This window comes from Chiroxiphia lanceolata, chromosome 4, assembly GCF_009829145.1.
Source record: "Chiroxiphia lanceolata isolate bChiLan1 chromosome 4, bChiLan1.pri, whole genome shotgun sequence".
In the NCBI taxonomy this organism is placed as follows: domain Eukaryota; kingdom Metazoa; phylum Chordata; class Aves; order Passeriformes; family Pipridae; genus Chiroxiphia; species Chiroxiphia lanceolata.
The window spans coordinates 39,639,982-39,667,709 of NC_045640.1; the positions used below are offsets into that span (position 1 = coordinate 39,639,982).

The window sequence follows — 27,728 nt, forward strand, 5'->3', positions numbered from 1 at the left end:
AATAAAATTCTGCTGTAAGACCATGCCTTGTTTTCCTTCAGTCTGAATACCCTTAGGGGTAACTATCAAAGTGGGGGTTTAGAGGAGGTAGCTGGACGCTTCCCATTTCAGATTCGGAATTTCTTTCCTGTCAAGTAAGAGACCGTTCCTGCTTTCTTGCACGTTGTCAGAACATCTGCCAACATCATCCAGTGCTCCTGAGCTTACCTATTTGATCACATTAAAAGGATATCAAGTTTAAGGGCTTAGAATCAACATTAACAATGCAGGAAAACTGAGGGTTTTTTACTGTTGTTTTCTTTCTTTATAGATAATAGTGATGGAGAGATTGCCAGTGAATGTGAAGAATGTGATAGTATCTTCAGCCATTTGGAAGAGCTGAGATATAACCTGGAGCAGGAAATAGGCTTTGATAAATTAATTGAAGTTTATGAGAAAATAAAGGTTTGTGGAATAACATCAAATGGGAAATATTTTAGGAAACAAGTAGCTAGAGCTGTTTGCTGTGACAGTTATTGCAGACTCAGTTTTTTTTCTATAGTTTTTTAATCTGTTTTGACACACTAAAGTATTAACAGAGAAAATGCCTTGCCAGTGGATTAAAGAGGACACTCTGGGTTTAACCAGGAATTGCATTTAATAAATTTGAACTATTTGATTCTAAACCTTTTAATTTTGGCAACATGGTTTACCCTTTCCCCTAGGCTATACTTGAAGATGAAGATGAAAATATTGATATTTGTTCAACCATAGTTCAGACTGTTCTTGGAAATGAACACAAACATCTCTATGCCAAAATACTTCACCTAGTAATGGCAGATGGAGCCTACCAAGAAGGTAAATCTTACTGTATCCTGGCAGTTATGGCTTGTCTTATGTTCTTTCTTGGTCATATACTACATACTTTTAAAACACCATAGAATCACAAATTATAGAATATATCTGTACTTTGTTGTATTGATTGGCTAAATTAATTAAAATTTTCCACAAAGGGTATTTTTATTCCTGCAGTAAAACATGGCAAACTTTGCTGACCACTTTGATTTAACAGAATATACATGTACAATCAACTGTAACAATAATTGCCTTACAAAAGATGCAGCGTAATTATTTAACTTCTGTAAAACAGTTACACAGATGGGGAAAGTGGAAATCTAGAATAAAACTTTCAGGATTAAAAACAATTTTATCTTAAGAATTAATGAACTTTTAGCTAAAATAGTAAAACACTACTTTTAACAGGTTGCAGTATCACTGCTTTTCTGAAAACTTCATTGGGCTCTTTATCTTATCACTTTTCAGAAAACCTTGATATGTACATACCATCCATTTTAGTTGGTGGCTCAGTAATACATAAAGAGAATTTATCTTGCTTTGGAGCTCTGGGTAGCTTACAACAGGTTATGAGGCAGATGGAAAGAGCACACAGACCACTATCTGTGAGAGTGTGGGTTTGGGTTTTTTTCATTCTCTCACGTCAAAAATTTAACTGCAGTTATGTATTTTTAGATTTCTAATGATGAAAGCCTTTACTGGAGAGAGGGTAAAAAAGGCAATCTAAAATCCTAATTAGGTTTATAGAAATCAGAAGCATCATATATTGGCTTTAGAAATGTGTGCAATGATCACTATTTAATATATTTCAATTTTGAAAAAAATATTCAAATGCATGTTAACCAACATGTACTTTCTGCATCTTTTAAATCCTTTTACAAATGTGTTACAATAGCAGTTAACAAATGGTCAAGTAAGTGTACGGCTTTCTATGGCTTTTGTATGTAAATACATGAGGGGGGAAAGTCTTAAAACTAGTTTTAAAAACATAATAATTTTTTAAAAATTCTAATACAAATTACGTTTTCCCGATTTTTCTTTTCTACTGATATAGGACTGCTCGGTAAGAACAATCAATTCCATGTTGTTTTCATGCTGTGTTATAGAAGTATGACAGAGAAATATCTGAAAATATTTTTTTCAGCCACAATTTATGGATTTAATGACAGAATTTGAAAAAAATATTGTAGTAGTTAATTTTTCAGGTGTCCAAAGGACCGGCAATATAGAACAAGAAGAAAATGGTTACTATAGTGTCACCATTTTCTTTTGCTTGCCACTCTGCCTTAAGGGTATTTTAAAACTAGTACTAAAAGGCTTAGATGCAAATTTGCTAAAATGTTGGCATATAAATTATAAGCTGTTGTCTGAGTGAATCCTATTAAAATAAGCTAACTTTCATCTTGCAAAATGCTGATTAACAAGTGGCTATTTTTAATAGATTCCGTATTAATTCTATTTTTTACAAATCAGTGGTAGCATACAAAAAATCGAAAGAAAAAGTTGTTCTTTACATTTCAGACATTTAAATTAAAAAATCTTATGCTAATGGGGTGAATAGAGGACAGTGACAGACAGAAGCATCTTCGTGAGCTTCTGTCTCAAAAGGTTTATACTCTTCAAATAAGAAAAGTTAGAAAAAAATCTCTATTGCTCTTTCCTAAGAGGATTTTTCTAACTGAAGCAGGCCACTTGAGGTGAAACTATCTTAAATTCTCTAATCCAAGATGACATGATGCTCAATGTTTGTACATATAGTGCTTCAAGGCTGTTTTGGTAATGGTCACCTCATTGGTGACAGACTTCTTGGATTCTTGTATTATTGCTTACTAAATTGTGGTTTCTAGTTTGTTTTGTAACCCCAGCTTGACTTTCTGTCTGTGTGTGTCTCTTCACACTGTCTCTCTCCCTCTTTTTACAGGTAATGATGAATAAACCTGACTCAGGAAATTCCATAATGCTGTACTACATACCAGTGTCTGAATTCTGCACAGCTGAATAACGAATTGTAGTGGAGAATGTAACATGGGGCAGGAGAGGCAAGACTTCAAAAAAGAATGTTGATTGTATGAAAAAGAGAAAAAACATGCCTTTTAAAACTGAGATATCTATGGAGTTCTCTTGTGTGTATTTGCATATGTGTCCCTTAAATACTAGGTGCCCAAAATGTAAAAAAAAAAAAAAAAAAAAAAACCAAAAACAACCAACAACCAAGAAAATCAACAAAACCCAAAAACCTCAACAAAACAAACAAAAAAACCCCCTTAAACCTCTAACCTCTCAAATTCCAAAAGAAATATAGAAAGAAATGCCTGTATATATTCTGCTACAAAACTGAGACCTATAATTAAAACAAAATTTCTGTCATATCAGCAGTTGGCTGGTACAGTTAAGCAATCGGAAGCATTAATGTGTTGTGGAAGTACCCACATCTAGCTAGTCACTTACACACTTCAAATAGCTTTTCTTTACACCTACATAAAAGAAATTACTTTTATTGACCCTCATGGTTGTATTTTAATAGCATCTTAATCTAGTGGTCTAGTTCAAGTATTTCACTTTTATTGTATTTTGAAGCTGAAGGCTTCTGTCATATCTGAAATATCTTAATGGTGTTTCTGAATCAAGGCAGACTGGTACGTAAGTCTTCAGAGAAATGCCTGGGGGGTTTTTTGAGATTGTAAAATCCATTTGGAGCTAGAAAACTCTTTTTTCCACTATTTTTCTTCCTCTTCCCCTTCCCAAAAATCCAAGTTATTTAGCTGTCTTGAATTTTGTAATCTAGTTGATGATAATGTTGAATTGAAAGGAGTGGAGGTTTTCCAGTTTGTTTCTAAAGTCTTACTGTTACACTCATGGCTCCAGCAGCCATGGGGGAAAATGAAATATTGCAGGCCCAAGTGCTGTGTAATACTTCAAATCTTTTGGCTGCTGTATTGTAGCTTGGTTTCCACCACCCCAAAAGCAAAACCAGCTTTTTTCTGACCCACAGTTCCTTGTTCCTCATGTCAAAGCAGTACTATACAGGCAGACATTAGGTATTCTGTTGTTTTCCAGTCATTGCCTCTGAAACAACTTTACTGGTTTACCATTACAGTAAGTCTCTTGTTACAAATCCAATGAACTGTCAAACTTCCAAGTGCCCTACTGGAGAAAAATAGGGGTTTGGGTGTTTTTCAGCTACAGCCAGTCACAATCTAAAACTATCAAAAATTGCTCTTCCACAAAGTAAAATCAAGTATATATATATATATATATATATATTTATTATTTAAACTGTCAAAATATGTACATGATTTTTGTATAGTTGTTTTACTGTGTCATTATTAAAGTTTTGCCGACTGAAAAGCGTTATTTTTTTTAAACAGATACAATTCCTAAAGGTAGACCAAACTTACTCTAGTTCAGTGGTATCCTGGGAATCTGCGGTCAGAATAAAATTCATAATAATAATTAATTGCCTTTTAATACATTTTTTAATATCCTTATTTACTTGATAAACAGCTCTTGCTTCATCTGATGAGAAAGTGTTATCATTGTTGGAAATGGTGCTGGTTCTGTCCTATGCTGCTTCTCTTCTCATTCCCTTTCCTTCTTTGTTTCTTTTTTCTTAACTTCCCCCAGTAACTTTTCACCAGGCTTCTCTTCCATTCCATTTTTCACTGCTGCAAAATCTATTCAGAGAGATGATCCTAATGAGCTACATCATCCATGACATTCAGCAAACACACCATAAAGATTTTAGTAAAGAATGAGTCTGCATTATTTCCTTTCTCAGGTTTGATTTTCAAATCATACCTTTCCCCCCTTTTGGAGGAAGGGAGGACCCAAAGCCTTTTAAATGTAAAAGAATATAGAATAACTGTGTGGAAAGAAGAAAATATACCAACTAGTATATTCTATGGGTTTGAATTCTTTCAAGGTGATACAGTTTTACTGAAGTTAAGGGTTGGGGGAATGTTTACGTCTTTTTAATTGAAATATTATTATTGACATTCTTCATTTTTTATGCAGTGTGCTGGCTTGCTCCTGGTAAGAAAAGTGAACATAATCTGTAGACTTCAAGCTTTACAGACATAGAGCTTTTTACCAATTAATGATTTGAAAAATACGTGTAGATTGTGCGCAGCTTTTTAACAATAGTCTTCAAACTTGACAACCAATACTGAATATCCTTGAAATCCCTCAAAAGCTAATTTAAAATTGACACAGTAAATAAGTTTGCTAAAGAAATACTTTCATCTTAAATTTTAAATCCATATTTAATGTATACTATAGTGACATAAAGAACAACATGGCTTCAAGATGATTTATTGGTCTCTATGTAATTTATTGAAATTAGTTGAACATTTCAGTTGTAGGCATATTCCATGCACTGTGAAAAATTTTTTGTTGTAATTCTAGTAGCAAATTGAGAAATAGAATGGTATTTTTGGCACAAAACATATTCTGTGAACTATGTCACATTTATGTCTCTGTCGTCAGACTTTCTTTTTGACCTTTGAAGCCAACTGTAAATTCAGTTGAGAAATCTTTAAAACAAACAAACAAACAAACAAAAAGCCTTCAGCAGAAAGGAGTAAGGCCCCCAGCAGTGAGCTGGTTTGAGCTGAACAGGTACAGAACTCTACCCTGAGCACCGGTGCCTAAAATCTTTTTTGAAGAACAGAGCCTGAAGAGGCTTTTGCTCTTCAGTTTGCTGAACTCCAGGTGCATATTTGAAGTTACTGCTAGAGGGTACTTCAGAAAAATGTATTACCTGGTTGAGCGACATGAACCAAAGCAGAGCTCAGACATTTCTGTGGTCTGGTAAGCGAGTGGCTGATGGAAACCAAGTTCCAGCGTACCATATTCCTGTGATCTTGGGAAGTCTACATTATTTATCAATAGTTCTTATTTCAGCTTTTAGTGCTTCTGTGCATGAATGCTGTATGTTTATTCAAACACACATTCTCTACTCCCTTCTTTGTTCTAAAGCTTCACAACTTTGCCCAGATCTGTTGGCAGCCACGGCTGCAGGTTGTCCTGGCCCTTGTGCAGCCGCCAGGTGGCAGCGGGCGGGCAGCGCGGGTGCGACCCCCGTGCAGCTTCCACGGCGGCCAGAAGGGTGCGGGGCCGCCGGGGGCTGTGCAGGGGGTCCTGAAGGGAGCAAAGGGCGAGGCTGAATCGGAATGGAAATTCTTAAGTCCCTGTGATTTATGGCTATTTCCTTGTACAAGATCATGTTCTGAAAACATTCATAAATGCAAATCTTTGTCTGTTTACAAAATTCCCTCGGGTCCTGTCACTGGTCACCACAAAGAGACCAGTGTCTGGCCCTCCACTTCCCTTCATGAGGATACTGAAGACTGCACTGAGGTCTCCCCTCAGTCTCCTCCAGGCTGAACAGACCAAGTGACCTCAGCCGCTCCTCATATGGCTTCCCCTCAAGGCCCTTCACCATCTTCATTGCCCTCCTTTGGATGCTCCTTAAAAGCTTTATGGCATGGTATGCCCAGTTTCCCCAAATGACTAGATGCAAATTTAAATAAAACAATACAACACTTTCAGCACAGAGATGTTGTGTAAGGTTGAGATGTTGTGTAAGGTTGGGCTCTGTGTAATCTTCCCCTCAGCCAGAGGCTGGGGTAGAAGCATGGCCCTGACTAAATTACTGATTTGTCTCTCTACTGAAAGTGCCTCATCAAGGTTCAAATAAAGCTAGGCTCTACTTAATTTTATTAGTTGTGATAAACCAAAGACAAATACAGAAATACAGACTGATTTTTCAGTCATTTTAAACGTTTTTCTTTGCAACTGTGCTTTCTCAAATCTTATTTTACCCTTTGTTTATTCATGAGCCATGTAGACTCTAATTTAGCATAAAATAGAAATCAATGGTTACCATCCCTAGAACATTTTTTTTTGCCATTTTTATCATAGCAGTTTAACTGGAGCAATTTCTAGACTTTAAGTACTAGTTTTAAAATCCATAAAGAGCTTCTTCCTTTAAATTAAATTTGTGTGTTAATGCAATTCACGCTTCAGATGCATGTCCAAGTTGATATGTTTTCCAGCTGAGCTGATGAGTTCATCAATTCAAACTGTAGCACTTAGAAGGGTTGGCTTGTGCAAGAGTTTTAAAAACACTTCAGCAACTAAAGCCTTAATGGAGCTGCTTCCACAAAGACATATTAATTTGCAGGTTTTTGTGAGACATACATATATAGGACTTCAGCTGCTCCTCCTAAATTGCTTGCCTTGAGCACCTCTGATCTGGTGCAGTCTTCCAGATTTTATTTCCAAGACATTTTTAATCCAAGATGGGATTTAGCCAATTCCATTAACACTCTTTTTAACAATGCAGCTTAGAAACTCGCAGAGCCAAAGACTCGGAGAGTTTTTTCACATTAGCTGCAGAACACAAGCTAAAGCCACAGGCAGGTTGCACAGTGGGAAAACTCAAGTGAGGTAGTGTTTGCTTAGTTTCAGGATGGCTCTGACAGTTCTTTCACAAGTTGTCCCTGAGGTTGACTGTATCAGGTGTGAGGTTGGGGCGTTGCATGAGTCACTTCTGCTTGGCTGATGGATGTTCCCTTAGGGACTGTAGTCAGCCAGGAAAAAGTACAGTTCAGTTTTAAATAGCACTGTGGCTCAAACTGATGGAGACATGCTCTGAGGATAAGGGAACCATAATCAGGTCCTTGACATACCCTAATTTTTGCTGTATCCTGCACACAGTCCTGACAGTAATCTCTTCTCTAGAGGGAAGGAATGAAGTACGCATTTTGGCTGTATCCTCAATATAGATTAAAACTTCCTCAAATTCAAATTTTAGGCTAAAAATCTGTGTTTCTATCTCAATAAAATTTTGAATCTCAAGAAATACTTCAGGAATGCCATATTTTTCTTCTATTGTTTTCTCCATCAGCAGCCAAACGTTCTCATTGCTATTTGTTTTATTGCTACTAGAACCATTTTGAATGCTGTTAGAGAAGTTTTGCAAAAGTAAGCTATGTAGCCTTTTTTCAAGGGATTGATATGATGGGCATACAGAAAAGACAGAAAACCTGAGGTGTCATTAATGATGAACTTTGTCTAATGTGGAGCTCTACCAGCAAGAGCCCTGATTAAAGCTGCTTTTTATAAACTGCTGTAGCTGTTTTACTGCTCTAGGTTCTATTTCTTTCTCTGAATAGAGGTATTTAAAGAAAGACTGGATGTGGCACTTACGGCCATGTTCTAGTTGACATGATGGTGTTCAGTGAAAGGTTGGACCCTGTGAACTCAGAGATCTTTTCCAATCTCATTGATTCTGTGATTCTGTAGCAATTCTTGATAAAGATGTCTGAAAGAAATAAAATACATCTAATTTGCCATTATTATAGCACAAGTAATTGATCCTTTCCCACTGACGTTAGTTTTGAAAATGTACAAATTGGAATATTTTAATCCTGTTCTTCAAACACTGTGGGAGGAACTCAAAAGATGGAAGTTTATGGCAGTTGAGCTTCTCAATAGCATAAATTTGGACATAATACTGGACATACTTCTATGCCTTTTAATTCTAAGAAATATGATTATATTTTATTTTTTCATGCTCAGTAGTTTTAGAACCTTATTTAGTAGATCTGTGTTTATTGTTAGTGAACATATATGAAAATCATTTTGACAGCAGTAAAACATCCCTGATTTTTAGCTCTCAGTAATATAGCAGTTTTACCAGCTGTGGAAAAGCCTGATTGCACTGAACTGTATATCCTATTCCACTCTGGACTTTAGTATGTCACTTAATGATCACAGTTAATAAAGTGAGTTAATAACTCTATTCACTGCTTTGTCACCTTTCCACAGATGATCACTATTGCTTTCTCTACATCGGGTAATCTTGTTTGTCCAGGACAAAACTCCAGGAAATTCTGACTCCAGCAGTCTGTGGGGTCAAGCACTGCCAGCTGGGAAAGGCAGCACAGTTCAATCCTGCCCCACTGCATGTTAACCATGCAGTGATACTATAGTTTGCTCAGATCATAATGGGCAGATTTTCCATCACAGGTACCATTACCTAGCCATACATACAATAGTGGAGCATGGATGAGCACAGTTATAAGGCAGTCTCCTCCCTCCTAGTTAAACTAAAGGAAGCTTGAGTCAGATCCCATTGTGATCTGTGGAGCTGCTCCTGTTTTCCACTGTCCTTCCCCTCTGCTGACAATTATCAGGACCAGCAGAAGTAAATGTGCATCCACCTTCATGCTTGGGCACGAAGCAGAGCATCATTGATTAAACTGCTGAGAAGATGGGTGTGAGCCAAGGCACCAGACTCTGAGCTGCTGTCGGTGAGGATATGAACACGTCTTCCATTCTGCTTATTCTGCCACAGTGAACACAATCTCCATCAGAAGGATGGGATATAACAGATGGAGCTATAACTTAAACCACTTTGTAACAGTTCCTAAAGCTCATCTGTCAAGGATGGTGCCAGACTGCTTATGCAGTGTTAGTAAGAGAAATTTATGTATGAACATACAAAGAGAAATAGGCCTGCCGAGGAGCAAAAGCTGTGTAGCCTGTAATGTTTATCTTGCATTAATCAAGTTGTAATGTATTTATTTAGTGCTATTTTTGTTTTCACTTACTGGCAATACTCCCCACAGATGTTTTATTCTGCCTTACAGCAGTTAAAAATGTGAGAAATGTATAATTGAATTAGTTTTAAAAATTTAGTAATTGTACAATTGCCTGGTTTATCACACAATAAACTGTGGGGGCTTGTTACAGGGATCACACTAATCCAAAATATAACACAGGTCAGATCCCTTCCTACTTCACTAGCTTTAACAAAGCTATCTTTGATATCTCAATTCTAGTATTTTCAGCTTAAATTCAGAAGCCTGGCATCAAGGCCTGTAAACTGTGGGGTATCTCTCCTATCCCTCCATTCTGCATTTCTGTCTTAGTGGTGTCTGAAGAATATGCTGCTCACAGCTACACTGATGTTCATGGAAATTGCAGGTACCTCATTTCTGGAAATTCAAGGCTAATGCCTTTGCAGCCTTAGGGAACTGTATTTTCTTGCCATAGGATAACAGAAAGGTCAGTAGGCTTTGTGATCCTTGGACAGAAAAATGTGTAGAATAATAGAATGAACTGGGAAAAAAAATGTGCTGAAAGCATCTGGGAGTTTTTGTGCATACTAGACAATATATTCAATACTCATTTTCTGTGACTAAGTTTACTGTTACCAAGGCCTAGAATTAGCCAAATAAAACAGCAGGGAAACCTTCTCTGTGTTTCTTGCCTCCACTTCTCACTAACATTTTTGTATTCACTCACTCCCTCTTCTAATGGAGGCTGGGGGGGAAAGTGCCGAGTACAGCACTAATGACATGAAGGAAAACACTGAAGGAAGCAGCGGGGAGGCCATGGTTTCAACCACTCTCCCTCCCTTGCCCAGGAAAATTTCAGTGACCTCTTGACACCTCCCATGGGAAACTTTAAATTGACAAGAGTATTTGCCAAGTAAATACAAAAAAATGGCATTGAAATAGTATTGTTTCTGACTTAATCCTCCTGAAGTCAATGCAAGTGAGTTAAGGTTCCCGCAGCAGCTATAATGCACTAACCTCATTCTTGATGGCCTTGTATGTGAATGTGTATCAGGATCAATTAAAAAACACTCCCATGCACTCACTAGTAGTCACTTGGGAAACTGAAAATAAAAATGCCAAAAATTAAGTTATAGCTTGTTCCTGGATTATGCCGGTATATTGGTTAAAACTACTATGTTTCATGTTATGCAAATCTACTAGAGTCAAAACATTGTTAATTTGTCCTAGGAAAATAAATGGGAAGGCATTTCATGTTCATTATACCCTGATTGGTTATTCTGCCATGTTTTTGCTGGGACCAATTACTCAAGAAGGATTGTTGTGGCTTTTGGAAAATAATTTGGCTTTATTATATGCCAGTTGCCAATTTTTCTTCTGAAATCTGATCATCAAGAATGGAGAGATACTAAAGTACATTGCATCTCAAGTGTCTCCATACCATTTCTCCCCACACCTAGAGAATGCATTTGCTACCCAGCAACACCTGCTGATCATCACTAACTCTGATCCTGCTTGTTAATGGTATTAGAGACAGGTTGCTAAACTGGAAATCTGGGGTTTAGTACTGGGAATTGTTCCTCTTCTTCCTCCCCAGCATATTATTTAATCTATCCCGCAGAGATAACTGCATCTGTGCCACTCATTGTCTCATTTGTCTAACCTTCTCTTATCTTTCCAGTTTTTTTGCAAAGTCTTCAATGTATGAGGTAATGCTGCCTTCATATTTCCCACCCCTGTCATATAGAAAAGGATCAGCACAATAAATCCCATAAATAAGAATGCTTCCAGAAGACAGTACTAGATAAAAATGCTCACTGATGTGAATTAACACCCAGGAAAACACCTAGTGCAGGCCATTTGCCAACAATTCTTTTAGAGCACAGCTGCCTTAGCTATATTTAAGGACTACAACATGGATTAAAAATACATTGTTTTTTTAGCATAGGTGTGACCTTAGAGAAGAACTGCAGTAGAACCGCATTAGCAGTTTGCAGGTTTTTGGCACACTTACCCATTGTCAGTGCCCCAGTCCATCCACGCACAGAGATGCTGTTCACTTTTTCTGGGACATGTGGGAAAACATTACTTGAAAATGAGTTTGACTATAGCTCATATAAAGTGTCTGTTTAAGAGGTATTTAAGGGCTGATTCTTAGCTAAAGAGATGGAATCCAGCTGCCTGTTTTCTTTGGCCCCCAGAGTCAGTTTGATGTGATTTACATTTTCAAAGCTGACTTCACAATGAAGGAAGCTAGAGGCATGGTTTTGAGGCATGGGGTGTTGGGGGGGGGGGGGGCGTGGGGAGCTGTGTTGGTGTGTGTGGGTGTTAGTGAGTAAATATTTTACAGCCTGCATTCCTAGTTCCACAAAATCAGTGACTCCAGGCCGTGGGACAATATAAGTAAGCACAAAGGCTGGAATTTATTGCTAGTAGTGATCTATGAGATAAGATTTTTCAGCTAAGCCAGTGCAGAGTTCTCTTGCCAGATGTGTGGGAGTGAAAGTGACACAAGTCTTTCAAAAAAAAAAAAAAAAGGGAAAAAAATCTTTGGCAATCCCAGAGTGATTATATAGCCTTGTAGCGCTAGCAGCCTCAGAGAATTCATTTTGTGTCTCAATGTCCTTATCGACTTAGAAGCCAAGTCACAAGCTTTATAAAAGAAATCGAAAGTAGAGCCACGAACACTTCATACATTTATCTCACTTCCTTAATCTTATTTTGAACAAGGAAAGTTTTAGGGTCTTCTTTTCTACATTCCTCTGTTTGTAGAGAACTGCAGTAGCAGAATGATAGTGACTCTGCAAAAAATCACTGGGCAACTCGTCCCTTTATTCCCTTACTTTCATCCCAATGTAATTAAAAAACTTTCCTTTATAATCAAGCTACATCATAAATCCTTGCTTTTTGCTTCTAAGGTATCACATACAAAAGCACAGTACATGGATGGTACACTGATCACATCCAAACCTCTGCTGACATCCTTCTGTAAGTGTACTAGAAACTGCAGAGAACCAAAGCTGTAGAGGAGCTTCTGTACCTTTCAGACAGCCAAGAGGTCTAATTTGTGCTAATGGGGATGCAACTTTCCTTGGAGCTGAGGATAGATTCCAAAAACGGATGCTACAGTCATAGAAAATGCTTTAACTTGGTGTAAGGACGTTGATTTGACTAGTTTGGAACTAAAATGTTAGTGCACTTTAAATACTGTAACACATTTTAATTTTTTCTATCCTAGTATACAAATTCTTACAAAATCTACCTCATCACTCATGTATGACACCACAGCAGAACTGTTCAAGTGTGGCAGAGATGTCTGAAAAGTAAACATGCTGATAATTCTACTTGCCTGTCAGATAACTCTGCCCAGAAGGTACTTTTAGGAGGAAAATGCTATTTTAAGGAAATAAATCTCTCTGGGAAAAAAAAAAAAAAGAAGCTAGCTGAGCATGCTTTTAAGAACTAACACGACCATTTTTTTTTTCTGGCAAACAAGCTATTGCAGCACTTGAAATTCTGAAATAGCTTAGTTTTGGATTTAAACAAGCTAGCAAATCCTTCTTGTAGATTTTGCTCTAAAAACACATGAATTTCATATGGAAAGATGTCACATATTTATCCTGGAGCAGTCCCTGCTCCTAAGTCTGAGAGTGTAGCATAGCTACATTCAGACTTTGTTCTGGGACAAAATCCAAACCAACTCTCACTGCAGAGATGATGTAGGTGAAGGGAGTATGGAACTTTTCAACAGATTTCCTGATCTGGACAGTAGGAGGACCTGCAGGATTCACCATAAAACACACACAAACCACACTGTAGACATATTATTGCTGTTACCATATATTTGTAACGCGTTAGCTTTAATGACCACAAAAGCATAAGTGGGTTTTAAGAGTTGCTCCTCTGTAAATGCGCTTCCAGTAAATGCTCTTAGAATAAGACACCTTGAATAAAGTGTTTGTTAAAACCTGCAGAAATTTCTGAGTTTTCATTATGTTGTCATGCAGTTACCCAAAAAAGAAATAATATCCTTTAAATCACCTGTTGCAGAGCCTATGCTCTGAGTGGACGTGAAAATTTCTCATTTAGAAAGACTGAAGGGGATGCTTAATATGTTCTAAAGATTTATTTGGTATGAAAATATGAATACGTCTGAGGTTCCACCTTGTTACTTTTTGAAGGACCCCTAGGCTTTTGCAAAGGATATTTGCTCTAGGCAGGTTGACTGAAGGGCCTCTCTAGATAAAATAGCACAGCGCTGTGAATTCTTCCCTGTTCAAGAAATTTGCTGACTAGCTTTGTCTTCTCACAGTATTTTAGAGAGTGAAGCTGTAGTGCTTTTCTAGAAATACAAAATATAACAAAAGACAGAATCTAGGAACTGTAGGTCTGACATGATGGATACAGACTTCTCCCAACACCCACAACACTCTGCACAGTCCCCGTGCAAAAGTGTCTCTGACTCTCCTCAGCAATTCCACCTCCTCCTATCTAAAATTGTAACATTTTTTTGTTCAAATAGTGTATGTGCCAAGTAACCAGTCTCCAGATGTTCAGCTTCTTTCAGATACTTTGGTAATGAGGTGTGATAATGAAGATTAAACTTTGATGAATGTTGAATACCCTTTATGATGTTTTTGCTTATTTAAAAAGAAAAAAAATTGTTTGGGCCCTGCAATTCATCTCATCTGTTTGGGTGTTCAAAGCTCCAAACACTTGTCACAATGTTCCTCGAAGATAAAACTGGACTTTGGTCATTCCAGCTCACTATCATTAGAAGTGGTTAATTACAGTCCTGCCTGATCTCAGTCCAGAGTCAGTGACACGATAATTTTACTTAAATATTTGTGTGATTATTGGCTTACTGTTCATATGAGTGAGCTTTACGCATAACTTGAATGTAACCTTTGCAAGTGGGGAAAATATTAATAACTTTTTAATATCTTACAATTTGCTAACAATATAGCTAACTATTAAAACAGCATGTAAGCATTCCAAAAAGTCTTGGGCAGTCAATAATTCTAAAACTACATCCTGAATCACTTCTGAATCTTTGGGAGATACTTAGAAAAGGATTGAACAGATAATCTGCCATGCTCTGTCCCCCAGGGAATCTCCCCTGCGGAGACAGCACTAATTCTAGAGAGGCAAAGGAGCACTGGGACTGCAGCCTCATAGATTAGGTTTGTGGCTTATCAGCTGCAGGTAAGAAAGGAAAAAGATTGTTTGATTTCAGAATAAGCTTATTAAGAATGAATTTTTATATTTCTGTTCCTCTTCTAAAATACGTGGCATGTAGTTTGATTTCTTTAAACAAGCATTCTTCTTTGCTTTTTCAACTTTGTTTTTAGTAAGGGCAATTTCAACCTTGCTGATTAATGAGATGCAGGCACTATGTTCCCATCAGTGTAATGATCATTTAAATCAAGTTCTTGACCATCTACATATCCCAACACCTTACTGCATTTCTACAGGGTACAGCACTGAATGCTGCAGGTAAGATATGGGGATCATAAGCACCCATAAGCCCAGTGTTTTCCTGTAACTAGCCTGGTGGGAATGTCTTGTAACAAAGAGCTCACTCAAACTCTGAGAAGTTGTAACATGTTTATTCTTGAATGACACTTTTTCTATTGCATATTCCCTCCCTGTGACACAAATTAAGTTATTGCAAAAGCATCAATATGCACGAAGTTCCAATCCCAGTTTCATGTTACCAGAGAGAGGAAGTTCACAACATTAATACACAAATGATACTTTCCTCAAGAAAGCTGCATGTCTAGAATACAGAATAAAAATCTAAAACTCGAAGCCAAAATGTACTGAAGGCACAACCCATTTCTCCTGCCTCCTCACAAATATTAGAACAGCAGAGACCCTTCTGTTAGGATGCAGAAGTCTTAAAAGTACATTTGTCATTGATCTGGTCAAAACAAGTTCACAACCCAGAAAGTGCAGTAGGGACAGCTCAAAACTCAGTTTTGCCATCAAACCGACTGGATCGATATCAACCATGCTGAGCTCCATGCTGCTAGAATATCACCAGCAGTAACTGAGTAAATTTAAAACTGGCACTAACTGAAGAAAAAACCAACCAAAACAAAACACTAAAGCAAAACCAAACCACAGTCCCCTCAACCCCCTCAAAAAAACCAAAACCAATATAACAACAAAAAACCCCTATCAATTCTTTAATGAAAAAGGAACAAAGTCACTGTAGAACATCTGCTCGTTTCCACCAGAGACTGAAGAAAGTTGGCCATGCTTCACGATGTGCTGTACTTGCCAATGTAAAGCCAGCAAGATCAGCATGGCCATCAGCAGTAAAGTCTTACTAAACTATGTCAGTGGGAATTTTGCATGGCCTTTGAAAGGGGATCACCACCACATCTCCAGGGGTCATTTTACAAGGAAATAAGATTAATCTTTTTGGTCTGTGCTTGAGATCTATACTGCATGGGAAACACAGGCTAATGTGGATGTTACAAATGGGGAAACATGATCCTTTCTAACAAAAAAAAAAAGCTATAAAATAGTTTAGTACAAAGAATGTAGCTCAGAAAAAGAACATGCTTATGAACCTACAAATAAAAACAATTCAGGCTATGACTGCCACAAGACACTATCTTCTGTTGCATTTTCTTTCTGATAAGACATAACACCTTGTTCCTGGAGTCTTTTGTAGTCATCTCAAGACTTTCAGGATGAAATTCACAAATAAATTAAATATGTCTTCATATGTTTATTCTCACAGGCCAGCATTTCTCAACCTGGCATTCACTCAGTTTTGTTTTATTACTCTAAATATACATACTGCTAACATGACTTTTTCAGGCACATTATCCCTGCAGGATATCTCTGCCATTAGTGTCACAATCTTCAGAGACATTTCTTAGGATTAGAATGGAGATCGGACCTAGTGTTGATTTTTAGTGCATTAGTTTACAAATGTCTTTATGTTTATAGAGATTTGCATACTGAAAAGTAGAACCCTATTCTGAAATGTCTCATAAACTACTTCTCAGTTAAATTTCCAAGGAAGTAGATGTAGATGATTATAGAGTGCATCTCTTAGCCCCTCTTTCCAATAATTTATTGGCAAAACCTGACAGAATACTTGTAAAGATATTAAGATTATAGAATTTGTATGGAAAACAGTGGTCATATCCAGAAATGATCTAATATTGAATGTCCCCCCTTCAGAAAAAGGTACAGCAAATGTCAAATTACCTCTTCTCATGAATCTGACAACTAATCAATTACCTGGTGTTGCTCAAAGCCAGGCACAGTATACACTGCCTCACATTTTAAAGACAGAGAAAAAGCTAAGGGTACTTGGAAACATGCTAGAAACAGGAATTGTTGCCGTAGGATTTAGGTAGGAATAGAAAGTGTGACTGTTTTGACACAGCGGGCTGAAGACATGGCGGAGGCTCGTAGGTTGGTTGGCCCACAGAAGAAAAGGAAGAGAAGGCAAAAGAGAAGAAGCACAGAGAACACAGTGGGTTTATTGCACCAAGGATGCTGATACAGAACACAGAAAAAAAAGAAAGAAACCAATGTTACCCATTCTTTCTGCTACTGACATTTTGTCTTTTGCTGTTCTGCCTATTGTTCTTTGCATCTTCCTTTACTCCAGATTAAGAGAAACAACATACATTGGAGAAAAAAAAATACAGTTTTTCCCTGAAAACCAACTTCAGAAGTACAATTTATTACACCAAAAATGTGTAAAATACAAATATTAATAGACATTATAATCATAGAAATCCAGGTGTTTGAATAACTGGAGTGCCTCATCTTTCAAGTCTGTGTTTTTAATGGATTTCTGCCCTGTACAATCTCTCCTTCGCATTATGCACTTCAGTGAAAGTTGTACAAGGAACTAATGAACTGAATATAAGAACTGAACGGCTTCAAGAAGGGAGGTTTCCTCACGTAAAAATGTGCAAAGTGTACCATTCCCTGCCTGTGGCTCGAAGCGAGAACGAATAAACGCTTCCATGTAACAGCAATTCTGTTCCTTTCAGTCCTGGCGCCAGATTATTCCAGCCTCTCTGAGTCAAACACTTCATCCATAAGAGGGCACTGTCATACATCTGCACACACCCCCACTTTTTTTACATGGATTATATTTGTTTGAAAATTAACTACTGCTGCTGCTCAGGAAGTAACATATTTATCTGATACTCTTCAGAGTGTTTATTGCTTTGACTTATATTCCACCATATATTTAGTATTTTACAGACTAAATTATACATTATTTAGTATTATACAGACTATCAAAGACCAGCCCTGATAAAAGGGTAATCTTTTTATTCTGTTTCTCTGAACTTTCATCTTGCTTCCCTGGTGTACTACCTGTATTGTAAATTCCTCTACCGTTTTAATAGATATTTTACATTCCTTAGGCAGCAAACTAAGTTTAGACAACAAGAACTGCGTTGCTTACAAAACTACACTAGAAAGGCTGGCAAACTATTACAAAGCAACCTTGATCAGATCTTTTGAAAAAGCACTGTCTAAAAGGGAAATCCAATTTTGAGATGAAATTTTGTTTAGATTCTACAAGTCTCTATTTTTAATGTACTGATTATCCTTCTTTCTGTAGTGACAGCATTCACATGATACAGAGGAATACTATGGCAAGACAGAGGAATACTATGGGAGTTGGGGATATTCTTACGTATCAGATGTTTATACCCTTCTATTTATGTTACGATACTCCCCGGAAAGCACAGACGCAGACGAGAAACCCATCTGTATCAGTTTTCCTAAACTCCAGAATTCATGGGGGAGGAAACCTTATTTCTTAATGAACTGTACATATTTAGCAGTTTCAATATTTCCACTACTACTACTAAAAAAATAAAATATTAGAGATGCATTCAGTGTGACCACTGTATTTGGAAACCCTAATAATCAGAGAATATCATTACCATTGGAAACCAAGTTAAAACATCCAGAAAGCAAGACAGAAAAACCTGTCACTCTACCAGCTTACACAAACTTACACAATCCTTGGTGGGGCGGGGGCAAGAGAAAGAACTTTTTACATGTACACAGAACTCAGTAAGGATGACAAAAACTTAAAATCACAGAATATCCTGAATTGGAAGGTACCCACAAGGATCATCAAGTCCAGCTCCTGGCCTGCACAAGACAGTCCCAAGAATCACATCATGTGCCTGAGAACACTGTCCAAACACTCCTTGAACTTTGGCAGGCTTCCCCGGGAGCCTGTTCCAGTGCTTAAACACCTTCCGGGTGAAGAACCTTTTCCTAATATCCAAACTAAACCTCCCCTGACACAACTTCAGGCCTTTTCCTCAAGTCAACTTGAATAGCTAAAACTACACACAAGAAGGAAGCTTTCAGATTGCTTCCTTTTCGAGTTGCAGTTGACAAGATGATTAACTGAAACTTAAACATTTCTCTAGACTTTTTCACCATCCACAGATGAGGTGCCTCATCTGATTTAAAAAGAGCATTTTTTTCAATTTCTTTTTGCCGTTTTCTTTTATGATAATTCGCATGTGCTTTAAGGTTTAGTTCCTCCTTCATTCCCACAGTCTTGTAGAGAAGTATTTCACATAAAACACCTCCAAAGCAAGCACATCATCTCCTAAGGCAACTGGTGAGAGGCACTCACCAATTTGGAACAGTTTCTGGCATGGTTTATTTAAATCGCAGAATCGCTTAGGCTGGAACAGACCTCTAAGACCATCGAGTCCGACAGTTAACCTGCCAAGCCCACCAGCAGCCCGGACATGCTGCACTCAGCCTCACCAGCAAAATACGGTCAGGCTGCAAGGGCCCAAGTGGGCACTTCCGCACCCGAGGCAGCGATGGATGTGATAAGGCACCCACCTGCCTCCCTTTCCTGCCTGTGCCCACTCTCGCGGCGTCTGACCACCGCCCACAGTGGGAAACGCCGCGGCCTCCCCGCGACCCACCAAGCCGCCGGGAGCTGTGGGCGGGCAGCCAGGGGAGGGCCGGGGAGGGTCCCTCGCCTCGCACAACCCCTCTCAGCCCAAGGACATGTGTCTCCCTGAGCGGGCCGCTGTGGACTCTGGGTTCCTCGGCTCCTCCGGTCGCAGGGCCTTGCAGCCGCTCCGGGCGTGACTTACCACAGACAGCGAGCGGGGGCAGCCCTCCGACCGACCGACCACCCTCTCTCCCTCCCTTCCTCCCTCCCTCCATCACGCCCGCTTCCTCCGCCGCCACCTCCACGCTGTGGGCGGCAGCCCCAGGTGCGTGGCCACAGTGCCCCCAGCGCACAGCCGGGTGGGGAGCGCCTCGCGCCCTGTCCCGGGAAGCCTCCCGTGCTCTCCGCCGCCCCAGCCACCGCCCACAGCACCTGGCGAGGTGCGGAGGACAGGCCAGCCCCGCGCCCGTTCCCGCCCGCGGGGGGCGGTGCCACCGCCTGGGACCCGCCGGGCCCGCCCTCCGTCCCTGCCCGCGGCCCCTCGGCGGGGCGGTGCTGGGCCGCCCTTCGCGTCAGCGGCCCCTGCGCGGCGGGGCGGGGAGGGCACGGGAGTCTCGGCGCTGCTGCGGCGGGAGAGGCACCGGCGGGGCCGGCGGCGGCTCCTCACGGGAACAAAGCGGGGGCGGCGCGGCCACACGGTGAGAGCCGGGTGAGGGACGGGGAGGGGGTGTCTCTCGGGTTCCCCGGGGATCCCCCGCACCCTCGAGGGGCGGCTCGGCGCGGCGGAGGGGCCGCGGGCCCGACCCCTCCCTCCGCTCCGCGCCTCGGGGCGGGGTGACAGCGCCGTGTCCCCCGCCCGCCGCCCGCCCCCGCCGCCGGGGGTGCCGTCCCCGCTCGCCCCGTGTCTCCGGGGGGATCCCTTCGCGTCGCCCGCCGCGGGGTCCGCCCGCCCGCGGTTCGCTGTGACCGAGGGGAGCGGGGTAAAGCCATAAATCGGGGAGGCGGCCCGGGCGCGGAGCCCGAGAGCAGGTAGGTGCGGGACGAGCGCCGGGGGAGCCGCTCCCGCAGGCGGCTGCGGGGGCTGGGGGAGGCGCTCAACTTCGCTCGGTGCTGGACACTGCCGAGCTCAACAAGCCTTTTTCTGCCTGTGGAGCAGCCTGGTGTGAATGATTTTTTTTTGGGGGGGAGGGGGGGGAAGGGGTTTTTTTTAGTGGTGGTGTTTGGGGTTTTTCCCCCTTCCTTTTCCCAACCCCTCGCTGCATACTGGAGCTGGCTTGGAGGCTCATCCCTGCCTCTGGCTGCATACGCAGCGCTCGTGTTGTCCTAACGATATGGCAGTAGCACTTCCTGCTGTAAATCACTTCGCGATAGTTTTTGAAGCGCTTCTTAAAGGCGGCACTGTAATGAACCCTCTTGTCAGTGCGTATGGTAAGCTTAGGATCCTGTGAGCTGGAGGATCATCTGTGAATATGCTGCAGTACTTTTCACAGAAATGGTAGAAATGCAGTTCTCAATGGGCTTCGTCTTGGCATAAATGTAATTCCCTTTTCTATGCCCTGTTGGTGTACACTCTCTGATTTTGGACTCTGTTGTAGTTACCTTTGCCATCTTCTTGTTGTGAAAAAAAAGCTAATTTCAAATAAATGTTCAGAGAAACTTACATATTAAGCAAGAATTATGAAAAGCAAGCTTTATTACACTACTATACTGGGGATAGCTCTTTGTTCTGGAATAATTTGAGAAAATAAATTCACTCAAGACTGAAATTTGTGGACAGTTGAGTTTAAAAACCTTAGCTGTTAGCATTTCTTAAAATACTTTAAATAGATATATTAATGTAGATTTCTATTATTGCTATTTTAGTGTTTCTTTAATTTATTGAAATATCTACTGAGTTAGTCTAGAGATCTCTTATTTTACTGTTGGTATGAACATCTTCATATAAAATGGTATCGCTGACTCTTTTCCCAGCTTATTAATGCCTTTTTTCCCTCAAAAAATTTTAGAGCATGGTCAGAAGAGGAATGGATGTAACATGATATCCTTGCAGTGCTCAAAACACACAAATTCTACAAAGATTTGTTTTTTCATTAAGTAATACAAAGAAAATGGATGAATCAGCTTTGCTGGATCTGTTGGAGTGTCCTGTTTGCTTAGAACGCCTTGATGCTTCTGCAAAGGTCTTGCCTTGCCAACACACATTTTGTAAACGGTGTCTGCTGGGCATTGTGAGCTCTCGAAACGAACTTCGATGTCCAGAGTGCAGGACTTTGGTGGACTGCGGTGTTGACGAACTCCCCAGTAATATTTTGCTTGTTAGACTACTGGATGGCATCAAACAGAGGCCTCGAAAACCTGGAGCTGGAGGTGGGACTACCAGCACAAATGCTTTAAGGGTCCCCATCAACACTGTAGCTAACTGTGGATCAAAGGACCTGCAGAGCTCTCAAGCTGGACAGCAGCAAAGGGTGCAAGCACGGAGCCCTCCTGTAAGGGTAAGTACTATGTGGTGACAGTATTTTGTTGCATTCCTATCTTTTCCTCACCATTTCAAAATGGTTGATGGCCTCTGCTTCAGGATAAGGGCAGTCAGGTGGTTAATACAGCAAAATAACATATTTTTGAGGATTGTTGTAGATTTCAAGCAAAACACATCAGTGCTCCTATCACTATTGGTTTACTGTTGTGTAAATACAGTAATAATACTTCCTTATTAAAACTTAGTTTTTGAGGTAAGGAGAAGAAAAGCATTTCAGACTCTTCAAATAGACCATCAAATAGAGCAAGATAACTTATGTGGAAAACTTAAGTAATTGTTAAGGATAAACACCTTCTGAAGAACATGTGAAATTGTTCTTAGTGCAAGATCAGAGTTTTCATTTTGGCTCATGTACTTTCTGTAATGATTCTTACTATCAGTAAATTTCCTTTGAGTTAGGCATAACAAATGTTAAACATAAAGTTATGTTGTTGAAATCAATAAAGGTTTTGCCATTCTTCTAAGTAGCTACATTTTTATTCTTTTCCTTCAAAAAGATGTGTTTGAATTCCTGTGATCTGGTAAGTTATTTACATTGTCAGTCCTTACCTCTTCTTTAATTAGTTTTTTCTCATGGTATTTTTTCTAAGTGATTCGGAAAATCTATGTACCATGATGGGAAGACATTACCTTCTTTCTATACTCCAGTATGAAAGTTATGCAATCCTAGACTCTGTCATACCTTATAATCAAGACTCAGTAGCCTCATTTATGATAATTCGTTCTAGAACCTGTGTCAGGAAATGCAATTTAATGAGATGACAGACCTTGCTCTGTTTTATCTAATGACAAAGCAGGACAGCTTCTCTGAAAGGTTTTGCTGCCCAGTTTGTGATACATGCATATTCAGTGTTCCTGTGTTTGAAGCGGAGTTTTTGAATGGTTTAGGTGGTTTCCATCTTGTGGAGTTTATTTGATTTTTATTAAATATCTTGAGGAGTTCCAAGGAGAGGGCTGGAACGTGTATTTGACAGGACTAGTTTTTACTTTAAAGTGTAGCTGAATTATTTAGTTTACTTACCCAGGGAAGGAAGCCTTACATTGATTTTCCTGCGTTGTACTTACACGATCAGAATATCTCTGAAAGATCTTAGCTACACCTCTTAAGTTTGCATGGGGATTTAAAATACTGGGTTTTTTCCATTAGATGATGTTGTTTTCTCTGCTCACTAGAGATCTCGTTAGGTTCTTTACTTTAGAATATAGAGATTATAATTATCAACCCACTTCCTGTTAATGAGTTTTATTCTGTATATATTAATTGGTGAGGAGAGAAGGTGATCTGTGAGGTTTTTCTGTTGATGGTTTGTTTTTTATGTTTTTGGTGGTTTTTCTTCCAGGAGGTAGAAACCTTAAAAAGTACTGCAAAGAAGCATCAGCAGTATCAAAACCAGTCCAGTCTTCTCCAGAACTTTAAGGTGTTTATCATGATACCTTGCTTTTGCAAAAGCTCTTCAACTTAAAACAAATCAAAATACCTGTAGGACTTGTCTATATATATTTTTTTGTGTTGACCTTTGTACATAACTGTGTATTTTCAGAGACTGCTTCTCCTCCAGAAAGGCTTCCAGTTCGTCAATATATGTGAAGGACTGCACTTCAGGGTTTCTCAAAGCCTTATTAGAAAAAATTACTTGAATATGGAATATTCCCTCTTTTTAAATGTTCTATAATATCCTGTTGTGCAACATTTGCATTTCCAGATGTTGTGCAGAGTAGAAAGTGATAACATATGGAAGGTTGCTTCAGTTTATTAGTTATGCTGTACTGTGTGCCCTTAAAATTGTGGCCATGTGCATTCCTTATGTGATTAACTGATAGTGTATATTAGTTTTCAGTGTTTTACAGTAAGGCTTCTTTATTTACATCTTTGTTTGTGGGGTTTCACAGGCATTCTTGTGCTACCCTTCTTTTGGGAGACTGGGAAAGATGATGATCTCATCTTTTGTCCACTTCATCCAGAGCCTTTTTTACTAGGAAGGCAGTACTTTTAAGAACACAAAGAGACTTTGACAGATAAGAAGGTGGAGATATGAACTAATTTTCCTTTTTCTATATGAAAGGTGTTTAAAAAAAAAAAAGTCCAGAAAGCAAAATACCAATTTAATGGACAGCGTTGAAGTGAATGCCCTATTTGCTTTGCTAACTCTTACACAAAGATGCTTGCAAATACAGTTCCTCTCTGGCAATTGAAGAGGAAAATCTGTTTCTAGATAACTGGCAGAGTCAGATTTCCTAAACTAATTTTGCTGAAGGGGAACTAGTAAATGAAAGTTTCTGTTGTGTTAAATGAAGTGAACGTGGATGAAGGCTGTCAAGTCATAAACATTCTGCTTATACCCTGAAGTTATACTAAGCTCATAAATGCCCTTTCAGAGAATGCCATAATTTTCAGAAGAAGTTAATATAGCATGTACTGCAGCATGATTTCCTGAACTGTATCAATGACTGTGGAGTGGCCAACCCTGTTACTGCACAGTATATTGCATTCTCTGTATGTACGTGGTGACACATGGCAATAAACAAACTAAAGGTTCCTTGAGTCTTAAAACTAATGACTCTGGGTGGGTGGTGGGGTTTAACAAATCTAGTGCCCCACTATAGTAACTGTGTTTCTCTCTGTAACCCTTACAAGCTTTCACTGCTGTAACAATTTATCCCTGCAAGTTCTTTACCTGTTTCATTTCCCTGCTGGTTTGATGTGTAAAGCCTTCTGTGCCTTTCCTTGGTACTGGTCGGACAAAGGCAGCATCTTGCTGTACCTGATGGAGAACTTGTGTTTGCTGTCTGCCCAGCACTTCTGTTCTGAGCAGTCAGCTTCCCTGGGAGAAAAAATAAGATGGTTATGCTCATACTGCAGCTTCCTCTCTGGTATGGATGCTAATTTAATGATTTCTACTTTTTTTGAAGCGAAAACCTCCAGCTAAGTTGTCAGCTTGGAAGAACTGTAAGAAGCATGGCCTGCTGTCAAATATGCTTGGGACTGGTCATAAGGAGCAAGTTATTGAGGGCTGTTGAGAGGCTGCATTAACACATGAGCCTTGTTTCCTTCAAAAGAGTATATGAAAATGTTAGCGTCCTTACTTACAAGTTTATGCTCATGTTATTTGTTTTGTCATTTTCACAAAGTGTGTCAAACAAGAATTATCTTAAGTTACTTATGGCAGTTTTACAAGGGTATGCTTATTGTAGGAGTCTTAAACGTAGCTGTGTGTATAAGTTGCTAGATGTTGGAGAGCTGTTCTAATTTCTTTACTAGGTATATTTAAGATAATATATGTTTAACTTTTTCCTTGAATTTGTATTTGCCTAAGACATACGGTTCTCCTTCTGGTTTGTTTGTTGTCCAAATTTCTGAAATTAGGGCTGTCTTTTCAGCAGAACCTAGAGCAGAGTTTGTCTAGATAGTCTGAAATCTCATCCCTGTTGAAAATATTTTGTAATAAGGTTTTTAGCTGTTTTCTGGACCAAATGTAGGCAGGAAGAGCTAAGAGAAGGATTCAAATGATCTCTGCTAACAAAAGCATGAGTAGATCAAAAGTTGAGCATTCCTAATAGAGTCGATGCCTGTGCTGAATAAGTATTGATGGTGTAATTTGAGTATAGTATACTGTATGTCAGTGGAAAATCTTATCAAGAAATGTTACAATGCAATGTTAAAGTCCTAAAACTTTTCCTTTTTTTGTTGTTTTTATTCTGGAAAGCTGATAGAAACCTCTGGTGATACCACTTTTGATGAAGTCTTCTTGAAATGAGAGGGTGAAGGAACGTTACCTTCGGAAAGAAAAACCCACAAACAGGAGGTTGTTCTCTGTTTGCTAATGCTTAACAGTGGTGCAGTGTCCTGTAAACCCACACATCCATTCTCCTGCTTGCGTGCAGGAAAGCAGCAGTACAGTCTTAAATTTGCGCATCCGTACTGCTGCAGCAGTGGTCATTTGTGATCCAGTAGGCTTGTCTGGGAACTGCTGAAGCAGTTTTAATACCAGAAAAGAAAATAAATGGAGCCAGGTTTTCCTCCCCCAGCCATTGTGTTTGACCTCAGCACACACCTTGAGGTAATAGGGACAATGGACCACCTTCTAGTCTGTGAGGACTTATGCGGGGCAGGCTTCTCTGTCAGACTCAATAGATGATGCCAGCACTAACCACTCTGGAGAAGAGAACTCAGGGTAGCAACTTGCACAGTTTGACTATTTTGCAGGTTGCAGAAAACCGATAGGAGCTAAAACAACTCCTGCTGTTATAGGGCTACTGAGATCCTAGCAGAACTTAAATATCAAAGAAAGCTTCTTAGACTAGAAAATAACGATGAGACTGAAAATGTGCATTCATAGATCAATAATTTTATTAAGTAATTGTAAATAAATACCGGAGTTGCCAAGCATAGCAGCAAGTGTAGATTGGAACAGATGTTTAAATCATCTCTGAAGAAGAGCTGGTGGAATAAAACAGCACAAAAAAATGTATCAGTCAATATCTGCTGGTCAGGTACTTTCAGAGGAGTACATCATCATAGTAGATCAGATTGTAAAGTATACCATTTTAAGGGGAAAAAGTAGTTGTAGAAATATGCAAGAAACAGTAGCTAATGCAGTTAGTTTCATGATTGTTATTTGTGATGGTAGGCTGGAGAATCATCACTTGATGATACCTGATTTTGAGCTGACCTCAGCTACCCAGAGGGATATTCCATACCGTATGGCATCACACTCAACGGGGGGAAGAAGAAGGAAGTGGGGGAAGTTCCCAAGTAATATTTGAGAATCTGGAGATAGACCCCTATTCATATTCTGGAGTCATCATTAGAAAATCTTTGTGAAGTCATTGTAAATCGTGTATGCGTACTTTTGTTTCATCTCATTCTTACAGAAATACCTACTGCTTTTGTGTTTACAATTGCTCGTACAATTTTAATTACTTCTGTGTAACGCTGCTGTATCCTATGTTAAACTAGAAAAAAATCTAATGGAGATTATAAATATAAAAGGAAAAGTAGACTGACTCTCATGGTGTTAATGTTTCCTTTCAGAGATAAGTAATTAGGTAGAGAGGGAGGATAAGTAAAAGGAAGAATTGTCTCTGTATCCAGACATTGGGCTACGATTGAGAGCTTCCGGGCTCAGTTCCTGGCTTTGCCACAGACATCCTTTATGACCTTGTACAGAGTCACTCAAAGCTCTTTGTGCCTCTGTTTCCCATCTGCAGATATGACTGATAGTACTTTCTTTGTTTGACTCACTATTTAAACTGTATACTCTCCAGGGCAGAGATTGGCTTTTTAAATTTTGGATGTATCCATAGGGTGTTTTACAATAGCTCTACAGTCTCAGCTGAGGTCAGTAGATCCTGCTGTTGACTCCAAATGGTTGACTTCCACATTACTGGGGAACCGTTCATATCCGTTTCCTGTCCCAAAGATGGTGCAATGTCCAGTGTCATGTTGTTAAGAGGATTTAATTTTGTTTGGATGTTTAATAGGAAATCACATTAATACCTCAGTGAGGAAAAGCTGGACACTTAAAACATCCATGTACTATCCCAGTCTTCAGCTAGGGAAATCTACATCTGACTGGCACACTGGTGTGTAGATTTGAGAATGTGTTTTGAAAAGACTAAGAAGTAAGAATATCTAATGCGAATTGTGTTGGTAGTACAGAAATATTTTATTCCTTACTTTGAACCTCAATAGCTATCTTGAACCTGTGAACTAACATTAATCTGCTTGATAAAATAGCTGCCAAACAGGTGCGGCTGTTTAGAAAACTATTTATTTAGAAAACAATTAGGTTTTGAAGTAAACTGATTTATAAACTAAAAACCAAGTCCATATTATTTA

At 39.5% G+C, this 27,728-nt stretch overlaps 2 protein-coding genes across 13 annotated transcripts in view; both read left to right on the top strand.

Moving 5' to 3' along the window:
* NEK1 (NIMA related kinase 1) overlaps window positions 1–4,354 on the top strand; it is a 46,081-nt gene extending 41,727 nt beyond the window's left edge. For all 10 annotated transcript variants that reach the window (XM_032685166.1, XM_032685164.1, XM_032685171.1 and 7 more), the window contains 3 exons: window positions 311–444; window positions 705–837; window positions 2,756–4,354. In XM_032685166.1, coding sequence (XP_032541057.1) covers window positions 311–444; window positions 705–837; window positions 2,756–2,769 — 281 coding nt within the window. In that variant the 3' untranslated portion in view covers window positions 2,770–4,354. The remainder of the gene's footprint in view (window positions 1–310; window positions 445–704; window positions 838–2,755) is intronic.
* Window positions 4,355–19,761: 15,407 nt separating this feature from the next.
* The window catches only part of SH3RF1 (SH3 domain containing ring finger 1), an 84,193-nt gene continuing 76,226 nt past the window's right edge, over window positions 19,762–27,728 (top strand). The window contains exons 1-2 of one of the 3 annotated variants that reach the window (XM_032686430.1): window positions 19,762–19,790; window positions 21,357–21,845. In XM_032686430.1, coding sequence (XP_032542321.1) covers window positions 21,459–21,845 — 387 coding nt within the window. In that variant the 5' untranslated portion in view covers window positions 19,762–19,790; window positions 21,357–21,458. Of the gene's footprint in view, window positions 19,791–19,954; window positions 20,049–20,281; window positions 20,380–21,356; window positions 21,846–27,728 lie in introns of those variants that run through there. The other 2 variants (XM_032686428.1, XM_032686429.1) reach the window with 2 other exon arrangements.